Source organism: Poecilia mexicana, unplaced genomic scaffold (genome assembly GCF_051168715.1).
Source record: "Poecilia mexicana isolate PSO_F unplaced genomic scaffold, ASM5116871v1 scaffold_15, whole genome shotgun sequence".
Lineage (NCBI taxonomy): Eukaryota > Metazoa > Chordata > Actinopteri > Cyprinodontiformes > Poeciliidae > Poecilia > Poecilia mexicana.
In genome coordinates, this window is record NW_028263384.1 from 17,441,958 (window position 1) to 17,461,577 (window position 19,620).

The following is a 19,620-nucleotide window of genomic DNA, read 5'->3' on the forward strand; positions in this document are numbered from 1 at the left end:
TTCACATATTCTCAAAAAAATAAAAAATAAAAAATACCCATAAATCTGGAACTGCACATGGGAGCATCATGTGTGGCCAATGTGTGGCTGTGTTGATTCGTCCGCTCCTCTTGATTAATCACCCGACACAAAAGCTCACACAGAGACCAGTTTCTATTGTTAAACAGAACTTCTTAGCAGAGAGCGGCGGCCCTATACATGAAGAAAATCCACCCGTGAAAAGAAGAAAGGGAGTGACCTAGAAATATATTAGATAACTGTTGTGCAGAACATGTTTCAAACGCAACATGCCGAGTGCTAAACGCGATTCAGACACGGCCTACAAAACGCAGAAGCAACTTTTAGCACAGAAATGCTCTTTGAGTGAAAGCACGGGGAACATTTCCAGTGTGAATGGCCATTTATCTAAAAGGAAGTCACAAAATGAACACGCTTCCTCTGTGGTTCACTATTAAACTGATCTGTGAATGTATGCAACTTGCATGGGGGTGGAAAAAGAGGGTTGTTCTTGGAAATTAAATGTGGAAAGCATGTAATATGCAGCCAGCTCCCACCATGCCATCACTGATGCCTCTGTCACTGGCTTTCTCTGCTCTCTTCCCAACCGCATGTTTTATTCACGGCTGATATTCTTAAAGCTGAAACTGAACAATCTACCCCCCTCCCGCCCCCCACTTTGCGCTTCCTCTGATTTTTGCAGATGAATATTTCAGAGGAATGTCAGAGAAGATGGAGAAACACCCCTCTGCCGGGCGCCCGACTCACGTCTTTACAGCTTAGGTGATCCTCGCGCAGGACTCACTTAAGTGGCAGATTTGCTTAATTTTCTGCATGATTTAACAATTTGGGGAGAGAACGTTCAGATGCATGACAGGGCCAGAGAGTGAGAGAAGGAGTGGACAGCGCAGAAGTGGAGAAAAGTGAAAAGACGAGAAAGGTAGATGAAGACAGAGGGAGAAAAGCCAGCAGGACAACCGAGAAACTAACAGAACCTTTAAATGAACTTAAGTCGTTAGACTTGACTCTGGAGGCAATTAAAAAGTGGAGGAAAAGTCTGAATTTCTTCTTAGTTGAGATAGAAATGCAAATAACACCAGATGAAACAAACGGACAAATAAATATCAGACATGCAGAAAGAAAAAATGTAGTAAATGAACAAGACAGGAGCACATCTGCTCCTGCTTTTTCCAGACTCTGATGTCTATTTATACCTGACTGGAATGCCAGTGAGTGACTGGCTCCCCTGATTGGCACATTCACACATGCACTCACACACAGCATGCACAGGCAGGGCTATTGTTCTGTTTCCATCTAAAGAAACCCATGTGCACTACAACAACACAGCCGTAGTGGAAACAATGGGAAGACAGAACACAGCCTGGCGATTCCTCTGTCACAGATACACACATTACAAGGGAAAGGAAGTAAAGATGGCACTCACAGTCTCTCGGTGTTGCGGGGAATACTCCTTGGCATAGTTTTGAGACCCAGTCCGTGGCAGTCCACCGTGGTGCCGCTGCAGGTACAAAGTGCCGGGCAGGCGCTGGCATTGCCCACCATCAGGGCAGAGAGCATCAGCAGCCACATCCACTGCCTGGGCAGCCTACCCATGCTTGATTCAAAACCTCCAACGGGCATGTTCCAAGCCTCTTCTTCTTCTTCTTCTTTTTTACTTCTTTCTGTCCAGTTTTTTTGATTTTCACCCTCCTTTGGCTCCCACAAAAGTCCTGCCACACCTTACAAGTCAACTGAAATAATTTTTTTTAACAGGAAAGTATGAATAGAAACAAAAAATTAAAAAAAATAGAAAAATCTCCTACACAAATCCTACAGTTCTGGTGATGCAGCTTTGATATCCACTATAGTTTGCCCATGTAAAAAGGAGATGTTTTCCTTTTCTTTCCTTCTTGCAAACTCCTGTGCTGTTTCGTCTTTGTGGAGTTGGTGTGCTCTGGTCGGCATGCGTCTGTCCTCCTCTTACTTAGTCCGGCTCTGCTCCGCTTGCCTGAAGAGAGAGGGAATAGGGAAAGAGCAGAAAGGAAAAAAGCCAGTCTCTCTCTGTCTCTCTCTCTCTCCCTTTTACACATACACACACACACACACACGCGCGCGCACGCACACACACACACACACACCAGTCATCCATCACAAGGATCTACAAATAGCAGAGCCCCCGACTCCACCCCTACCCCTCCTGTTCACCCTCACTTCTCTCCCTCCTCATACAACCCCCCCACCCACCCCCTCCGACGCAACCCTGCCTGAACTCACACTCTTTCCTAAGATCCCTCTTTCATTCCCTTGACTCTCTTCACAATACAAATCTACTCCAACTATCTTCCTCTTTTCAGCTGCTTCTTACACACTTACCCGACTCATTCTTGTGTCTCAGGTTTGCCTCCAGGCGAACCCCACAGAGAGAGAGAGACAGACAGAGAGTCCTAACCTGCGTGACACTACAAAGCCTCTGCCCGGAGCGAGAGAATCCACAGGGGATGGGAAGAATCAACACCTCGGTCCAGAAAGGTGGGAAAAAAAAAGAAGACTGAATAAATAATCAACAAGTACAGTATCTTTTGCACATTTTTACGTCACTTATTCTTCACTGAGATTTTCAGGTGGAGGCAAAATCATATGTGTGCTTTTTTTTTTATTATCTCTCCCTCTAAAAAGTCCTGTCTGCATTTACTCTTATTTAAAATCTAGCACAAAGAATCATCGTAATGCTTGAGACATAAAGACGGTATACAGAGGACACCCAGTTAGTTCATGAAATACAGTTCATTTAATGAGTAAATCCGGCCCCAGAGGTTTGCTATAGAGCATCGGTGAACAAAAAGCATCGTACAGACCAAGAAACACAGCAGGACAAAGATAAAGATCGAGCGAAACCGAAAGCAGGTTATGTGGTAAAACATGGCTGTGGTAGAATCATGCTATGGGAATTATTTTCATCAGCAGGAACAGGAAAGCTAACCAGAGAAGATGGGAAGATGGATGGAGCCGAATCCAGATTTGAGACTCCTTACAGCGTTAGGCAAATTTATGAATGTATCGGTTCAGAGACCTCCAACTCCAGTCCTGAAGAGTTACTCTGCTGTAACTCTTAAAGACATTCCTCCTCCAGCACAACTAAAACATGTTGAGAATGTAGTTCAGCTGTTTCTTGGTTTGTTGGAGAAAGGAGGAGCAAGATGCAGGATGTAGACTGAAGTCGGAGAACAGCATATTCATGTTTCATTCAATGTCCAGAACCAAATACAATCAGCTGATGTTCAGATGTGCTCTTCATCTAATCTGACTGAGCCTAAGCTATTTCAGAATGGGTGTGAACACTTTTCATGTCTTTACTTGTGTATCAGGGGAAGCAGCAACAGACACTACAAAGTGTTAGAAGGGGAAAAAAAAAAAAAGTCAACGTTCCGTTTAAAGCACTTCATAATCAGACAGAAGTGTTAAAACATTCAAATAAAAGAACTCCAGTGTACTCATACCTGCTATTTTAATTTATTAACGCAACTGGAACACAATCCCAGGCTCAGCGCCAGAACCAAGCAGTTTTTGAGTCTAAAAGTGGACTCAAACACCAAGAGCTCTGCTGAGATGGAAAACGGTGAACAACGATTTTATTCCCCTAAAAGGACGTCTTCATATCATCACAGGGGGACATTTAGTGAAAGAAGCGTATATATTAAAGCCTGTCTGCTGTTGAGAGTATAACTATAGCTTTCTGAGGAACTGTTTACAAGGTCAGATTTGCACTTTGTGAAAGTGCAAATCTGTACTTTAGGATGTGGCTCCAGAACAGGATCTCAAGGATTCAGGGTATTTTGGTCATGGTTATCCACAGTGTGAAATAAATGGTAACATAAAAAAAAAAAAAAAAGACAGGGAACATATTGTGAGAAATCTGAGGGGAAAAGGAAAACCTCTGAACTGGGTTTGAAAAGCAGTTTGCATGCAAAGCTTCACCCCACAATGGAACAACCATGAGAACCATGAACGCTGTTCAAGTATCATATAGCATGAATTTTAGCTGAAACCAAAAATGACTGTTGATGAAGAACATCGTATGTGATGAAAACAAATGCATAAAGTTCAGATGCTCCAACCATATTCATTGAGGTCGAGCAGGAGGTCTAAATATGTTCTGTGGATCATCCTTACAAGTGTTACAAAAGAAGGAAAAAACTGGAATGCAATGCTATGCGACCAACGATATTCATATTATTATAAAACATACACATGCAGGGGAAAAAAAAAAAAAAGCTCCATTTGTCCTTGTAAAAATGTCACTTCAGTGTAAATCTTCCCATTATGAATTGCTAATTAAAGAGGAGACAGTGGTGTTTAGTGGTAATGGGGGGTAGAAACATCCCTCCGCTCTCACAGAGTTGATAGGAATGCACACAAGTACACAAGAATGACTTCTCGGCTCTTAAAGCAAAGCATTGAGACAACATGGCAGCAATTACAACTGTCTGGCGGAGGAGATGTTTGCAAAACACGAGACCTCAAACAAAGGGGAATGAAAGGGCGAGTTACAACTGATTTCTGTTCTGCCGATTCAAAATTTTATATAAGCAAGTCACTTTCTAATAAGTCCAATTTACAAAATGAGAAAAGTTGCTCAGGACAAAGAAAGATGCTTCTCTGTGCTCAACTGTGACATGTGATAAACAGAAGGCAGAGTTTATGTCTGAAAAACCATGGATCAGATAGGAGTTTATAACAGAGTGGCTTCCTGTCAACGTCCATTGTGATATATTTTATAATTTTGACAGACTTGGCACATTTAGACAAAAAAATAAATGAATGAATACACAGCAAAAATGAAGAACACATTTTTTGTGGAGTTTATTAGAGCGTGGAGAACTCAGGTCACAGACATCAATCTGTTTTCGATTTGACAAAAGAAATATGACGCTCCGGCTGTAAAAAGCTTGCTTAGCGTTACTGAAGCTGGCTGCCGCTTATGTGAAGAACTTGAGAAAAGGACAAACTTTAACAATTGGTGAAAGTTGGTCTCACTGCCCACAAAATCTATTAATGCTTTCAATAAGGGATTAGCCTGTTTTTTTTTTGTTTTCTTATCCTTGGTAATTTTGCCATAATAAACATTAAATTAATAATTCATTTGTAAACAGTTAACATTAACAAACATCTTATTGCTTGCAACAGCACACTGGGTCATGCGTGGATAACGATAAGCAGGAAAGCTGAGTGATCATCTCCAAAAGCAACATATTGTGTAGAAAGATTCCTACCTCACAATCATTTGCAACTAAACAGCACCCCCTCGTGGTTGCAAGAAAAAGTGCAGGACCTGACTTCACACAATCTCTAAAACACGTAAAAGTAAAAAACAAAATGTTTACAAAATGTATTTAAATAAAAAGGAAATTCAGGAAAACATCCGAAAGTATTACAGTAAGTTGCACAGCCCTACAGAAGCACCATGGGGCCAAGCAGCAGTAATCACATTATAGTTAAAGGGTAACAGCTTAAAGCGAGTACTACTCAGTTCAAAAGTGATAACAGCACAAACTCTTTCTGTAAACATATAAATTAAAAAAAAATATGACAGTGGTCAGAAGGAAAAAAAAACATTTGATTTTGCTTCAAGTCCATTGAATCAACCATTACAATAATAAAAAGATAAAAGCATACATAAAAACCCCTCGCCAAAACAGTAAAAACACCACTTTAAGATCCAAAACTGTCTTAGAGATACAGAGTAGCCTCAGGAAAAGCTTAAAAGTAGGAACTAAAAAGAAATGCCAGTTTAAAATATCAGTAGCATTAAAAAAATAAAAAGTGTTCACACAACTTTGTTAAAGGAATAAAACATTAAAATATCCTGTCACATTTCCTTTAATTTTCCCTTCACAAGTATTACTTTTCTAAATATGGAAGCATTTATGTTAAACAAATGCAAATCAATCTTGTTGCATAGGAACTCATCTTTACAACAACTTAAGACGCACAGCTTAAGGCACACTTTTGAATTGGGAACTTTGGTCCAACAACATTTACTTTACAAACAGTTAATCAGCACATCACAGTTTCTTAAGACGACAGAGGAGGAACAGTGAAGGTCTTGCCATGTAAACAACAGCAAAATATAAGAATCTGTGAACTGAAATTCAATAAAATATCCCCAAATTCTTGGCAGCTTAAAAACGTTACACTTGACTGACCCAAAACACACAACATCAGCATCCTCCCTGTTGTGTTAAATTAGCAAGCTGCAAAGATATTCTTTGGGGTTTTATAAACCCTTAAGTTTCACACTAAAGGAAAAAACAAAAACCAAAAAGAGAGGATAGTAACTATAACAACACATAAAACGCCTGATGTTCCCAAGGCCTTGGGGAGCACAAACCTTTAACAGCAATTCTTCCTGGCAGAGAGGATGAAAAGGGGTTAATTAGTTGTCAAATCTCCAGCTGAAAGCAACTATAATTGTTACATTTGTCAGCTACAGATGGATGAATGCAGAACGACAAGTTGCTGATGAGCATTTAAAGCAGGACAAATGCGTTAATATAATGTCAGTAATTATGGAAAATTTCAGTCTAACTGAACAAGAAACATTACTGAAGTATTTCACCACACATCTCCATCTACGTGGGATTTTATCCGCAATTTCCCTCCGAGTAAAAGACTCACCAACGTGGTAAATGATTTTAAACATTTTCTACAAATAAAGAGTACCACTGTAATATCCAGCCTCTTTAACCCGATGCCCGTACATTTCAATAGAAGACATTCACTTTGAGGCTGAATGTTGCTATACTCACTCTACCCATCATCAGGATCTGGGAGGAAGACTCTGCAGTGTGCCGCTTTCTTTCTCTGTAGAAGCCTTCCTCTGTTACATAAGTGGAAAACACAAATCATGTCCTTCACATAATAATGAGTTATTTGTGAAAATATTGATTAAAGCATCAAAGAGGATGCAACATAAAAGCTCGTCCGCCAACCTTGACAATTCCACCCGCAGAACGCGAACGCCAGTGTCTCTTGATGAACGGAGTTCGTGTCTCCGCAGAGGAATTCGAGTCGGGCTGCTTTTCAAACTACGAAGAAGATGGCACCCCGTTAAAGTATCGATTTAAAGAGGTTCAATGCATAGTTTGAGTTTAATTTGTCCTCTGAAAAGTCCCACTACGTTACCCGTCTGATGAGTTTTTTCTTCTTGGCAGACTCTGGCATGCTGTTGACTTGCTTGTAGAGTTCTCTGAGACACGACTCAGTGTAGCTCTGATTCTCAGAAGGCTTGATGTCGCTGGTGCTGCTGGTCTCACCTGCGATTGACCTCACAGAGTGAGAAGGTGACGAAGTTGCAATCGCAGCGATAGAGCCAGTTTTGTTTCCTGAAGAGAGATTCAAGTCATCCTAGAAAAGTCAAGAGATATCCTATTACACACTGCGCACACAACTGACATTCAGCTGGACAAAATCTTAAATCAATCAAGCAGTATTGCAAACATCTGAAAAAAAAATAGAATTATACTTTATTTCCCCACAATGGGGAAATTCCATCAAAATGGGAATAAGTCATATGTAAAAACAGAATAAAGAAAAAAACACATAAAAGAAAAAAATTCAACAAAAATAAAACATTATGAATATTTCCCTGAATAATTCATAGAAAATACTTGTACAGCATTAGCCATTGTTTTAGCTACAGGGCATGGGTAAGGAGTGGTTTGTTTAGATACAATGAATGGATGTAAAATGGGGGGCTGAGTTCACAAACAGATCCAGAACATTGCTACAAACTTCTCTATTAAGACGGAATAAAAAGAAAAAAGAAACACACTTACATTTGACTGAAGCGTTTTGGATCCAGTGTAGAATAATCGAGCATATTCTTTGATATAGACAGGTGCCTTAAACGATATAAAATATGTGCAATAAAGTCGGAGTCTGATGAATCTAATTTATTATGCACCGCATTAAGTCACTATCAACGAAAACATGGAATGCACCAAAAGCAGTCAACAGAACACATTTGACATTTCACAGCATGCACACATAATGAATGATTGTTTATGACACAGGATTCAGAAACGTATAAAGACTTCAATATTTGATTTGTAAAGGTGTTTTAAAATGGAAAGGAAGTTAAACCTTCCTGAGTCACTATTTGACAAAGTAAAATCAACTCAATGGAAAGAAAAATAGAAAGGTTTTAGGTGATCACAACACAGGTCAGCCATGACATCAGTAAGGTAAGGCTGCTCATTTTATCATTCAGCTAAGAATATTTGTATCTTGGCATTTACTTAAATGCTAGTTTTTCAGTTGTTTCGTTCTCAAATACTTGAAGAACAAACAGCCCCCTGCATGGAGATGGCTCTGAAATAATATAGCTGCTGCTGGGAATTTTAATGACTTCACGACTGACTGAATGTCAACGCATATCCGTCCTTGTCCGGATGTTTCGGAGTGTGCATTAAAGAAATCGGTGGGAATGTTTCATTACACAGCAGGGTGATAGGACTTGATGGCTTCGAACGGATGACTAAAGAGCTTTTCAGGGAGAGTAAATCTGACTTCAGTGTGGTTGTGTGTCTGCATGCAGGACACCTGGCCGAAGGCACAGAAGTTTCACAACAAACAAGCTGAAAATGGCCACAGTGAAGGATTAGGATACCACATACACAGCAGTTCGAGCAAAAGCTCCTACTCAAAAAAATCTGAGACAATCATGACCTCTCAACTTCTGAAAATGAATCTTAGTGAGTCTGATCATAACTTACAAAACACTCACGAAGAGCATTTACTGATTTCTCTATGTGCCAATTCTCAGTTCATATTCTTTAAGGTCTGCATTTCTTGTAACCCTGGCAACATCCCAGCTTGATAGCTAATGAAAAAAGACAAAGCTATCAAAAGGAATTTAGTGAATCCAAATTTGATCCTCGTGTTGAAATCAGAGACACCGTGCTTTTGATCGGCAGTTCAAGACAATCAGCACATCTCACTGATTGTCTTTAACAATGAGATGACTTTCGATTCTCACCTTGGAGAAAATTGGCTTAAATAAAAGACACACTTATAATGTACATCACTCTAGTCATTCTACTCAATTAAGCAGCAAACTAAGTGGATTACCTTGAACAATTTTTGTGAGTGTCGAATGAGAAACGCTACCCCGTTATTCAGTTTCTCTATGTTTCCCTGGAGATCACTTGCTGTCACCTGCATCAGCATATATATATATATATATATATATAAAAAATACATAAGAAATTATAATAAAAAAACGTTCTGAAATTTTTTCAATATTTCAGAAGATCCTCACATTTTTGGGCCAGATGATATGTGGAGCAAACATTGTTGCTAAATTAATAGCAGACATCTTGTTCATGTGCTGGCTGCGGGCCGTGTGGTACAATAAGTCCAGCAGCAGCTTCAACAAGCTCCGGTTGGCTGGTGGGAGCAACATAAAAAGCAGCTGAAACGCCTCAATCTGGCGGGCCTTATCGGGGACATTAGTCTTATTTCCCTTTTCGTCAAAGCAGGTCAACTCTGGACAAAGCAAAGAGAAAAAGATGATAAAAAAATAATATAATAAAAAATAACAAAACGGGCCTAAATTCTGTGCGATTCAACAAATACCTCCGATCTTCAGGTGAGCATGGTAATGTCTATGCATGAGCAGAGGCTCTGGCAGCTCTCCCAGGAACACCTTGAGCAAAGTGGCGGCATCATTGGGATGGAAGTCACCTGTCTCCAGATCTATCTCAGTGCCGTTGTTGAGCATTTCCCTTAGGGCTGCCTGCCTCAAGCTGTGGCCTGGCACCCGAAACAACCCCTCCACATGAAGGTCTGGGGATCAGCGAAAGAGAGAGATAACCAGAGGGGAGGAAGGAGTAAGGAGGGCAGTGTGTGGGCGTTTTGGACACAGAGTGATGAAGACAAACACACAAGGGCAGAGAAAGAGGCAGACGAGATGTGGTGAATGAAACTGAGGGAGAGAATCAGCAAGAGCAAAGTGCTTTCAGATGAATTATTTACTGATGCATTTGCTTCTAGTGTCCGCTTTCAGCAAGTGACATCATTCTTTTCTAGAAATAAACCATGACCTCATGGTAACTTATTGTTCATAAAGAAAGTTATGGTGTCTCAATTTTTGACAAAGGTAACTCTATTAGTAGTGAAAAACAAACAAATGAAAGTCTGATCCAAGTCAAAGAATCAATCATGAGTTTTAAAGTAAAAAGTAATGATATGTGGTATATTTATTTTTTATGTTTGAAAGCATATGCATAGTGCTTTGAAAAAATATTCATACCTCCTTATACTTTTTCACATTTGTTGCTTTGCACTATTTTTAGCTCAATTCAATTATGTTTATTTATAAAGCACCAATTCACTACAAATGTCAGCTCAAAGCAAAAAAAAAAATAATAATAATCATTTCAATTCTAATTGATCCTGGTTATCAAACAATAGAGTGTTTTCAATTTATTATTCAAAGTAGTTTAAAAAAACGTTTGTATCTAAGGAAACCCAGCAGACTGCATCAAGCCATTACAAACATCCATGTATTTTTTAGGATTTTATGTCACAAGCACAATTGTAAAACACAGGGCAGACGATGAATGGTGTTCGAAATTAAATTGAGAAATTGATACAACAAAGTTTAGCTTTTTCTTGTTTAATTCATTTCACAAATATTGTTAGATATTTGTTAAATATGCAATTTTTTAGAAAGGTTTAATACTTTTGAAAGGCTATATGTGTACAGTTTCATCACATCAAGGTGTTAATAAAAAGTTACTAAAACACAATTGTGACTGTATAATGTTTGTATGTAATTATGATGCCACAACCCTCCTTTCAGGAAAGCATGAAAACTTACTTTTACTCAGGTATTCAATGAGCTGACAGATCTGAGCTATTCCTTCCTCAGTTAAGGGAGCTCCAAATATCAATCCTTTTTCTGTCAAGCAACACAATAAAGAACATTATAACGTGTATTACAAAATAAATCATCTTTTAATATGTTTAATTTGCGTGCATTATCCAACTCTTGTTCCATAGTATAAGAGTGTGCAAAAAAGCCATCCAGAAGGCCATGGGTAAAGAAAGAAACAAAGAACGAGCTTAATCATTATAAAATTTAATTTGCAGTCGTGTAATAATTAACTAAATATCTTACTGCTGCCTACAACAGTAAGATGCAGCCAAAATGTAAACAAGTTGGAGTATGTTTACCTGTATGCATTATTATAGGAAAAACACAACTCATTTGTATGAAGTAGCTGATTCCAAAACCTGTGCACATTAACACCACTAACCTTTCCGTTTGCGGAAGTTGAAGGAGCGCAGAAACCCGGTGGACGTCGGCACCTTCGGCACCGACTCTCCAGTCAGCTGGGCGAACTCGTCCCCTGGCAGATCTATGAGCCGAGTAATATTGCTAAGCACCAAATCCGCGAAAATCTGCGGATGCTCATGCCTAAACCTCTCCACAAAGAAGTCCGGGTTGCAGATTACAGGCTGGTTCGCGTCTGGTTTTTCGTGACAGAGGAACACGCTGCAATTTGTCTCCCTGTAAAGAAACAGGCATTAACACCATCTGCTTGTTATTACATTTAATAGAAAGTTTCTAGCCGGGTACCGAAAATGAACGGCTAAAGTAGGTACTGAGCAAACCTATCAGTCTGCCAGCTGTTGCTAGGTTATTTGGTTAAGCTGGGTTGGGCTAGCATGTATTTTTTTTATGTAACGTTTGTAATAGTACAAGATAATACTATATACTTTCAATAGCATTTAAGGAAGCATACTGTTTTCATATTACTACTGTAGTCTGTTCATTCACTTATATAATGATTGAAAATGTGTTACCTTCTATCAAGCTTCTCAGTGTTTTGAGAACAATTTTTAGTCGCCATCTTCGTTTTGAATCTTCCGCGGCTTCATGATGGTCACGCCCACGACGTAACGTACGTAACGACCGTTAAGGCACTGACAGATGGGAATTTCGGCTCTTTCCGGGGCTCTAAGAGCCGAAACGCCCGCGTCCGATCTGAGCCAAATGAAAAGTTCGTTTCAGAACTCGTTTACCTTAGTTTGTGCAATGCAGACTTGCTAGGTTTTATTTGCTATTTTACAAGCTACCAATCCCACGATTTTGAATGCATGTATGGTTGCAAAATTTACAAAAGATTGATTTGCCAATTTATTTCATCGTCAAAGACCATGGCAGCTTTGAAATTATGTGGCAATTCATCTTCCGCAATTTACATAAAAATGTGAGATGCCAAAATCATACAAATACAGTAGCTTAGTTTAATTGTCTTTAGATGTTGCCAAATGTACTAACAAAGGATTATTTAGCTGTCCTGACTTTTCAAAGATTAGAATAAATGACCATTATTTGACTTCCATTAATCTGCACCATCTGTTGTTTGTGTGAGCATTGTTGACTTAGACAAATATAAATTATAATGAGTTGCATAAATTGATTATTTTTCATCTTTTTTCACTTGTTAATGTACAATACAATTGAACTACCTTTGCTGCATAAGCTGTATGAAACATGTTTAAACTGCATTACTTATGGGTGGTTAAATGTACAAACTTTGCCAACATAATATATTTAAAATACATACAGCAGCCAATATTTACCTATAATCTGGGTTTTTTGAAAGAAAAAATAGTATTTAAAAAGCATCAGAAGTAACCTTTGACTCTGCTAGAAAATGATTCATTTCTGACTTTAAATGGAAAATATTTCCAATACAAAGATCATTTTTCACTGAGAAATCAGTTTTGATAGAGACAGTCCCCAAGCGTCACTGTCCACGCACCTGTGTGTTTTGATGTTTAATTTTCTCAGAAAATGGATTGGTCAGGAGCCTTTGCTTCAACACATGAGTCCCCCTCTGTAAAGGTTGCCATGGTGACACCCTAGTAAGAAGTAAGCCAGTCATAGGCAGTAAACCTGCCAAGTTACAACCTGAGCTTCAAAGCAAAAAATTTATTTAACTTGTAACATATCTGTCTTAAATTAGATACACAGAGATGACACCCATCAATAAGAACATTTTTTGTTTCAGATTAAATTACATTAATCAAAGATTTATTTCATGCAAAAAAGGCAAATTATATAAAAAAATCAGTGTGATTTTTTTTTCCTATTTTCTCACAACTGATGGTGAAAATTACAGACACCTCCATTATTTGGAATGAGGAAAATCTAAAAATAGTGTATCAAATACATATTTCCGCCACTGTTTGCATTGTTATCAAACCAAAGAAAATGACTGAATCTTCTGATGATAAACAAATTATAACTTGACTGAATACTGTTAAATCATTTGCAGAGTGAAAATAAAATGCTATATAAGTCTAACATCATTTAATTTCATTTCATAATAGAGCTGCTGAAGAAGGGGAGAAATATTCCAATCTAAAATGGAAAAATAAAACTTGATGAATATCCATGCTGAAGTCTGTGATTACTTATCATTTATATATCTGAATAAATTAAAGAATTGTGGATTTATTTATTCAAGGCACATGATAGAATTTCAAATGAACTCTTGTCAGACCAAAAACATTTTTTTTTAAATACTCTTAGCATTAAAAGGCTTTTTCAAATTGTTTTCAGAATTTCTTCTGTCAACCTGGCTTACTTTTTAACATGTTTTACATGCAGTAAGATCAACATTTTCATTGTAGCAAATTTTGGAAAGAATTTGCAAACATCTGTTGATTACAATTAGGCGCACAATAACCTGTGTAACCTAACACAGATAAATCTTTCTCATTTTATCCAGAAAATGAAAAAGATTTCTCTTTTTTTCTCCCGTATCTTCAAATCTGGTTAATACAAATAAAAAGAAATTCTACTCACTCTTTGTTGAGGTTACGTGATGATTTATTTCTGCTGTATTTCTCTCAACTGGATGGTTCCTTGTTTTATATATTAATATGAACACCAGCATAAATGCATTAAATCTATATTTGTATGCACTTCCGTACAAAGATTGTTGGTGATGCTTTGACCTCAATCTAGTCTCCTGAATGAGAGTCAGTGAGAGGGCAACAATGATTCATGAAAACCCTCGGCATCCTCTGCACACTAAGTTCAGCCTTCAATAAAGAGATTTACTTACAGTATGGCAAAAGGGTAAAATCAAACCAGCACTTCAGGTCTTTTATTTGCATTAGCCGGGTTTTTAAATTATTCTAGATGAAATGTGCTGCCTGCAATCCTGATATAACTTTGTAAATGTTTTTTTTTTTTTCTTCTTTTTTAAATTCTTGTGGGTGTTTTCTGATGTCTGTAGATTTTCTTAACTGCTGAAAATCGATTGGTCTTTAGGAGCAATGAAGTATTTAAACTCAACTCAGTTCAGCCTGAACAACAAAAACAAATTAATTTCTGTAATTTCATTTTTTTTTAATTAAAACAGTATGAAAGAGTGCTCAATGATGGAAGGACAAAATGAAAGGATGAAAGAGTGAAAAAAGTATATATTATGAATTGACAAATAAGCTTTTGCTTGTTTAAAATGCTCCCTCCGTTGTTCTTAGGTGGCAGCAAATCAGAGACATGGCTTATTATCACACAATGGTAGCAATCTAAATCAAAATCAAGCTGTTCATGTGAACGTTGCCCCTAAATGTACTTTACTGAAAGCTGTAGGGAATAAAGAGCTTGATATTTCATATTTTTTTTGCTGTTTTTTTCCTGTTGCTCTATTTGCTTTTTATATAGATGCGTTTTTACTGGCAGAAAGTCAGCATTATTCTCAAAAGCAAATACAGAAGTGACATAAACAGAAATATTTGTAACTATTAGGTTTCAAGATTGATTACTTGATTGATAATTCTGATTAATAGATAGGCTCAAATTGCCAGGGTGACAATTATTTCAGTTAAAGTGTAATTCAAGTAAAAAATATCAACAAACATTCAGTTTCAAAGAAGCATTTCCTGCTTGTTTATCACTCTGGAGAAATATCAGAAATATACTCCACTATTAATCCATAACAACATTTATTTAAACATGTACACATACAATAGGTTGAGAAAAGAATTCACAGGTAATTGTTGATTTTAATGGTATGTAACATTAAAAATAGGATGGAGTTTTTCTTCATTAGCATGCAAGATTACTATACAGTGTAACCAACTATTACTGAAATAACATCACAAACTAGGATCTTACAAATCAAAAACAGTTTTTTTTTACAGCGTTTTCAAGTAATAACTGTGATCAAACTTTTTTTTTTACATGAGTGACACTCCAACATTATACTACATGAACAAAAGGAAGTGAGAGAAAGCAGAAAATTATATGTTTTGTCTCTAAGAGCGTGGCAGAAAGCATATTGTTCAGAGTGCTTTTTGTTGCAGCTAACGTTGAAAAGAACTTTCTCCACATCTGCCTGATCCATTCTCTTTTCAAAGTTTTTCTTTTTTGTCGCTTTTTGCTTTGCAGGATTTTCCGTCAATCTTCTCCTTGGCCATTGTGCTTGCATCCTCACTAGAACTTTGTGTCCTCAACCAAGACAGACCCCGGTACCTCCAGTAGCAGCGTGGTCTGAGCCTTCTCAATGTTCTCCAGCACGCCCTGCGAAACGTGTGGGAGGAAATACAGAACAGAAGCGGGTCCAGAGCACCGTTGATGTACCACAGCGGCAGGGACAAATACGATTTCAGGATGGTGTAGACGGAAAGAACTCTGTCAGACCAAACAACCACATACACCTGCATGAGGGACGATGCAATGTCTGGAAAGTTGAAGAGAAAAAAAGCCACCACAACTGCACCTGAGAAGAGAAAAAAACATTAAGAAGCTTAAAAGTACTGACTACAAACACATACATTTACTGTTATAAGTTTATGTTGAAACACTCTCACTGTTTAAACTTTACCACACTTTGCTGCATCTGCATTCCCACAACCAACATGCAATAAAATGTATGTTTTTCTTTTGCTCACCCATTAGTTTTAAAGCCCTCTTTTCATTTAAAAGTAGCTTTCCATTCCGATGGCACTGAATGTCTCGCCTTCCCTCTAAATCTGGCCTCATAAGACCCATGTTTCTCCTTTGACGACCATTCTTCCGTAGGTGGAGTAGGATGAGCATGTAGAGTGTAAAGATGGAGACCAGGGGGACCTGTAGTCAGACAAGAATATTTAGTGCTCATGTCTGATGCTGAAACAGAGACCTGAAAAACTGACCTTACCAGGAAGAAGAGCCCGGCTCTCAGGAGTAAGGCTCCTTTGTAGATATGAGCAGGATCGGGCTCTGTCATTTCACACATGGTGGAGACCTTAAAAGCATCTTCTTGTGTGGTTGCTGTGTAGTCGAGGATGCAGGCTCTTGCCTGGTCGTAAACCAGTGCGAATGGCACAGCCGACACCAGGGAAACGATCCACACAGCGACGAGACATGGCAGTCGAGACTTCTTTAGGACGGAGAGGAGAAAAGGTGGGGGAACACTGTTATTACAGCATCTTTAATTCATCAACCTTTCTTCCAACTGCTAATTGCTAAGTGGGACACAAGGTGGTAATCATGATCAGTCAAGACATGGAAAACAATTATTCACTGATGCACACGGAGGAATATACTGAGTGGATGAAAAGTCAATGAGCCCAGAAATGTGATAATTAAGGGTGAATCAAACTGTGGGTATTGAGGGTGGTGAAGACCGCAGAAGGGACCAATTAAAAATCCTTCATTTGAACATTTTTTTAAAAACTGGATGAGACATGGGTGAGTCCCAATATTGTGCAAAGGTTTTTAAGAAGTTATGGATTGATGTCCTTTAAATGAGAAGTAACACAGTACTTACTATCTGTCACATGTTGATGTACAAAATTGCAACTTCACTCAAAAAGGCAACTAGTTTCCCTCGCTGACAGAAATATGGATTTGTCTGTAAATATTTCTGATCGTACTTCCTTTTTACAGCAATCAGAGATCCCAACTCAGGCAGAAGGACTGCGCATGCATAGATCTGACTGCTCTTTGTGCAAGAACTCCAACTTTCAAATAAAAAATGGCAACACAAAAGACAAGTTATGAGAACAAGCGGTCCAACTTTGCTGTATCAGCTCCGTACCTTCAGACTGGAGACGGACCACATGGTGTGGCATATTGCTGCGTAACGCTCCGTGGTGAAGGTCACGATAACCCAGCTTGTGGTGGCGCAGTACATCTGACGGACCATGAAGTACACTTTACACACCGCTTGGCCAAGGCGCCATGGATAGCTCTCCCAGTAATACCGATACAAAGTGACTGGGATGGTCAACAGCTGCAAAATATCTGTAACAGTAATAATTGATAGAAAGTTATTGATCAGCTTTGCATTACCAATCACATTTAAGGGGCATTGACTTTAACATAAAGCAGCAAAATACAAAACAAATAAAAAATTAGAATAGCAATATTAGAGTAGAAATAGCCTTTATTAGAGGGGAAATTCAGGTGCAACAGCACCATCACATATTCGGAGTAGTTATAAGCACGAGCAGCTGAGATTTGGCAATAACGATGAATTTGATTCTGTTTGGGGCCATAAACATGTTGTGTGTCACTTTCACTCTGAGAGGTGTGAGTGATTGAACTTCACGGGACGTAATAAATCATAGCAGGTACCTGAAATAACAAGGCTCAGAAGGTAGACACGAATGGCGCTGACTCTCATGTGAGCATCCATGAGGAGGGTCAGTATGCTCACACTGTTGAACACGACCTGTGACGCATTCAAAGGGGAGCACTTTGACACATTTGCAATTGGCGCGTTGCAAAGTCACAATTTTGAGTCTAGAAAAGCGCACATACGCCAAACAAGAAGATGAGGCTGTAAAAGATCGTCATGGGTACAGCAACTGAGAGCGGTTCACTTTTGGTGACGCTGATGTCGAGCTTCGGCGTTTCACTGGGGCTGACGTTGCAGCTGAAGAGGAATGAAATCTGCTCTGTGAAGTTCATGTTGAGGCAGACAGGCGATAGCTACAGGAAGATTTTAGGAGGAAAATTGCGTTGGATTATTTGCAATAAAAATACAGTTGTGATGTCACCAAATAATCATCAAATCAAATGGAATTTATTCAGAATAATATTTAGGTTTCTTTGATTTATTGTACAAAATATGCTGCTCTGTTGGTTTTGCATAAATTAATTGCAAAATCCAGTGTTCTAGCTGTTGTCAAAACAAAAAGAAGAGGGAGCACATTTGTTCAGGCAAGCAATTTACAAGGTAATAGGTCTGATGTAATTACAGAACTCCAACTATGTTCTTACACGGAATTTGGAATCATTTAAATGTTTTACCTACTTATAGCAGATATGACAAATATTATATGTAAATATTGAGATTTATCTTTGACAAAAGAATAACATATGTGACAAACCTTACATTTTCGATAGAATACGCACCCATACTAGAGGAACAAGAAAATCTAGGAAGATTTTGGAAGAATTACTGATTGATTAATTTTTTTTTAACTAACACATAAAGAATATTCAAAAAGCTTTGTTGAGAATTCAGACTGGTTTATCACAACTATCGAAATAACATTAAATGAAGTTAGCATAAAATAATACAAGCAAAGTCTTACTAAAAGTACTTGCATCAGATAAATCTGTAAATAATTTAATTTCTAAATCGATTTTGTTTTTCTAAGTGAAGACAAAATGATTTTTAAAAAGATTCCTTTAACTGGAGTAACCTGTTGAGTCAGACACAGCAAGGACAGAGAATCAGTATCATAGAGAAACAGAAAAAAACCTCTGGCCGTTTAGATTTGTAAAATTAGACTTACCTTTCTCTAAAGGGAAAACAGAGAAAATACCAGCGGCTCTCCTCTATGGCAAAACGCAAAAAAGAAAAACAACAAAAAACATCTCCTGCTTTGGATGCCTCCTTCAGTACCTCAGTGTCTCTGCTACTCCCTTTCTGATTCCAACACACTCTCTCTCTCTCTCTCTCTCTCTCTCTCTATCTCTCTCTCTCTCATCCTTCACAAAGACACTCTTAGTCATAGCTGGTAAAATCTTGAACACATGAATGTACCAGGCTAATGCCTGCAAGGCAGAATATCTTGTGAAAGTGAAATGGCATGTGCAACGATTTTGCTCAAGTTACGGCATTTTGAATTCCTTGAATTACAGGTTGTGATTTTTCTGGCACCATTCCTTAAAACAGAAAAATTATAATTCATTTTAGCTGAAAATGCACAAGTTAAATGATTTGTTTGGATTATTGCCATTTTGTGTAATTAACATTTATAAGAGTAGACTGTCAGCTAACAGTGAAACATAGGAAGCCCTGAAGAAATGGCCTGTGCCTGAGTAACATCCTGTTCATTACCAGTCAGTAGAAACATTAATGTTGCTAAGGTTGCAAAATTTTGACTACAAAATGGTCAAATTGGAGATGATGTTAAGCTCATCAGGAAAAATAGGGGAAAACATGTTGTTTTCCTTAAACTCATAAACTTTGGTATGATTAGGTTTTCATTTAATATTCTAAGGAAGAACCTGATCATTATCAGGTCATTTTAGAGAACTATCCATTAGAAGTTTACCAGCATAAATGAGATTGCTTTCTTGATACATTATTAATT

At 38.1% G+C, this 19,620-nt stretch overlaps 3 protein-coding genes across 3 annotated transcripts in view; all 3 read right to left on the minus strand.

The window, feature by feature from the left end:
- The window catches only part of slit1a (slit homolog 1a (Drosophila)), a 95,761-nt gene extending 93,611 nt beyond the window's left edge, over positions 1 to 2,150 (minus strand). Inside the window, exon 1 of the mRNA XM_088013182.1 lies at positions 1,442 to 2,150. Coding sequence (XP_087869308.1) covers positions 1,442 to 1,638 — 197 coding nt within the window. The 5' untranslated portion in view covers positions 1,639 to 2,150. The remainder of the gene's footprint in view (positions 1 to 1,441) is intronic.
- A 2,683-nt stretch (positions 2,151 to 4,833) lies between these two features.
- Positions 4,834 to 11,964, minus strand: LOC106904224 (rho GTPase-activating protein 19-like). The gene is made up of 11 exons (XM_014968440.2): positions 11,869 to 11,964; positions 11,319 to 11,572; positions 10,880 to 10,960; positions 9,634 to 9,843; positions 9,317 to 9,543; positions 9,127 to 9,213; positions 7,833 to 7,898; positions 7,180 to 7,401; positions 6,987 to 7,082; positions 6,804 to 6,874; positions 4,834 to 6,403 (listed from the first exon to the last, which is right to left on the minus strand). The coding sequence occupies exons 1-10, from the start codon at positions 11,913 to 11,915 to the stop codon at positions 6,815 to 6,817; spliced, it is 1,350 nt and encodes a 449-aa protein (XP_014823926.2). The 5' UTR covers positions 11,916 to 11,964; the 3' UTR covers positions 4,834 to 6,403; positions 6,804 to 6,814.
- A 3,120-nt stretch (positions 11,965 to 15,084) lies between these two features.
- On the minus strand, positions 15,085 to 17,983 carry LOC106904218 (pyrokinin-1 receptor-like). The gene is made up of 6 exons (XM_014968431.2): positions 17,834 to 17,983; positions 17,648 to 17,744; positions 17,109 to 17,314; positions 16,227 to 16,448; positions 15,979 to 16,156; positions 15,085 to 15,806 (listed from the first exon to the last, which is right to left on the minus strand). The coding sequence occupies exons 1-6, from the start codon at positions 17,981 to 17,983 to the stop codon at positions 15,439 to 15,441; spliced, it is 1,221 nt and encodes a 406-aa protein (XP_014823917.1). The 3' UTR covers positions 15,085 to 15,438.
- Positions 17,984 to 19,620: the final 1,637 nt, after the last annotated feature.

Excerpts from the sequence above, each read along its gene's own strand:
- LOC106904224 (XM_014968440.2), bottom strand. The coding sequence starts at position 11,915 with ATGGCGACTAAAAATTGTTCTCAAAACACTGAGAAGCTTGATAGAAG. Across the intron at positions 7,402-7,832 it reads CCAAAACGCTTCAGTCAAAT|GATGACTTGAATCTCTCTTC; the intron begins GTAAGTGTGTTT and ends TGACTTTTCTAG. Across the intron at positions 7,083-7,179 it reads AGAAAAAACTCATCAGACGG|TTTGAAAAGCAGCCCGACTC; the intron begins GTAACGTAGTGG and ends TCTTCTTCGTAG.
- LOC106904218 (XM_014968431.2), bottom strand. The coding sequence starts at position 17,983 with ATGAACTTCACAGAGCAGATTTCATTCCTCTTCAGCTGCAACGTCAGC. Across the intron at positions 17,315-17,647 it reads TCTGAGCCTTGTTATTTCAG|ATATTTTGCAGCTGTTGACC; the intron begins GTACCTGCTATG and ends TTACTGTTACAG. Across the intron at positions 15,807-15,978 it reads GAGGGCTTTAAAACTAATGG|GTGCAGTTGTGGTGGCTTTT; the intron begins GTGAGCAAAAGA and ends TTCTCTTCTCAG.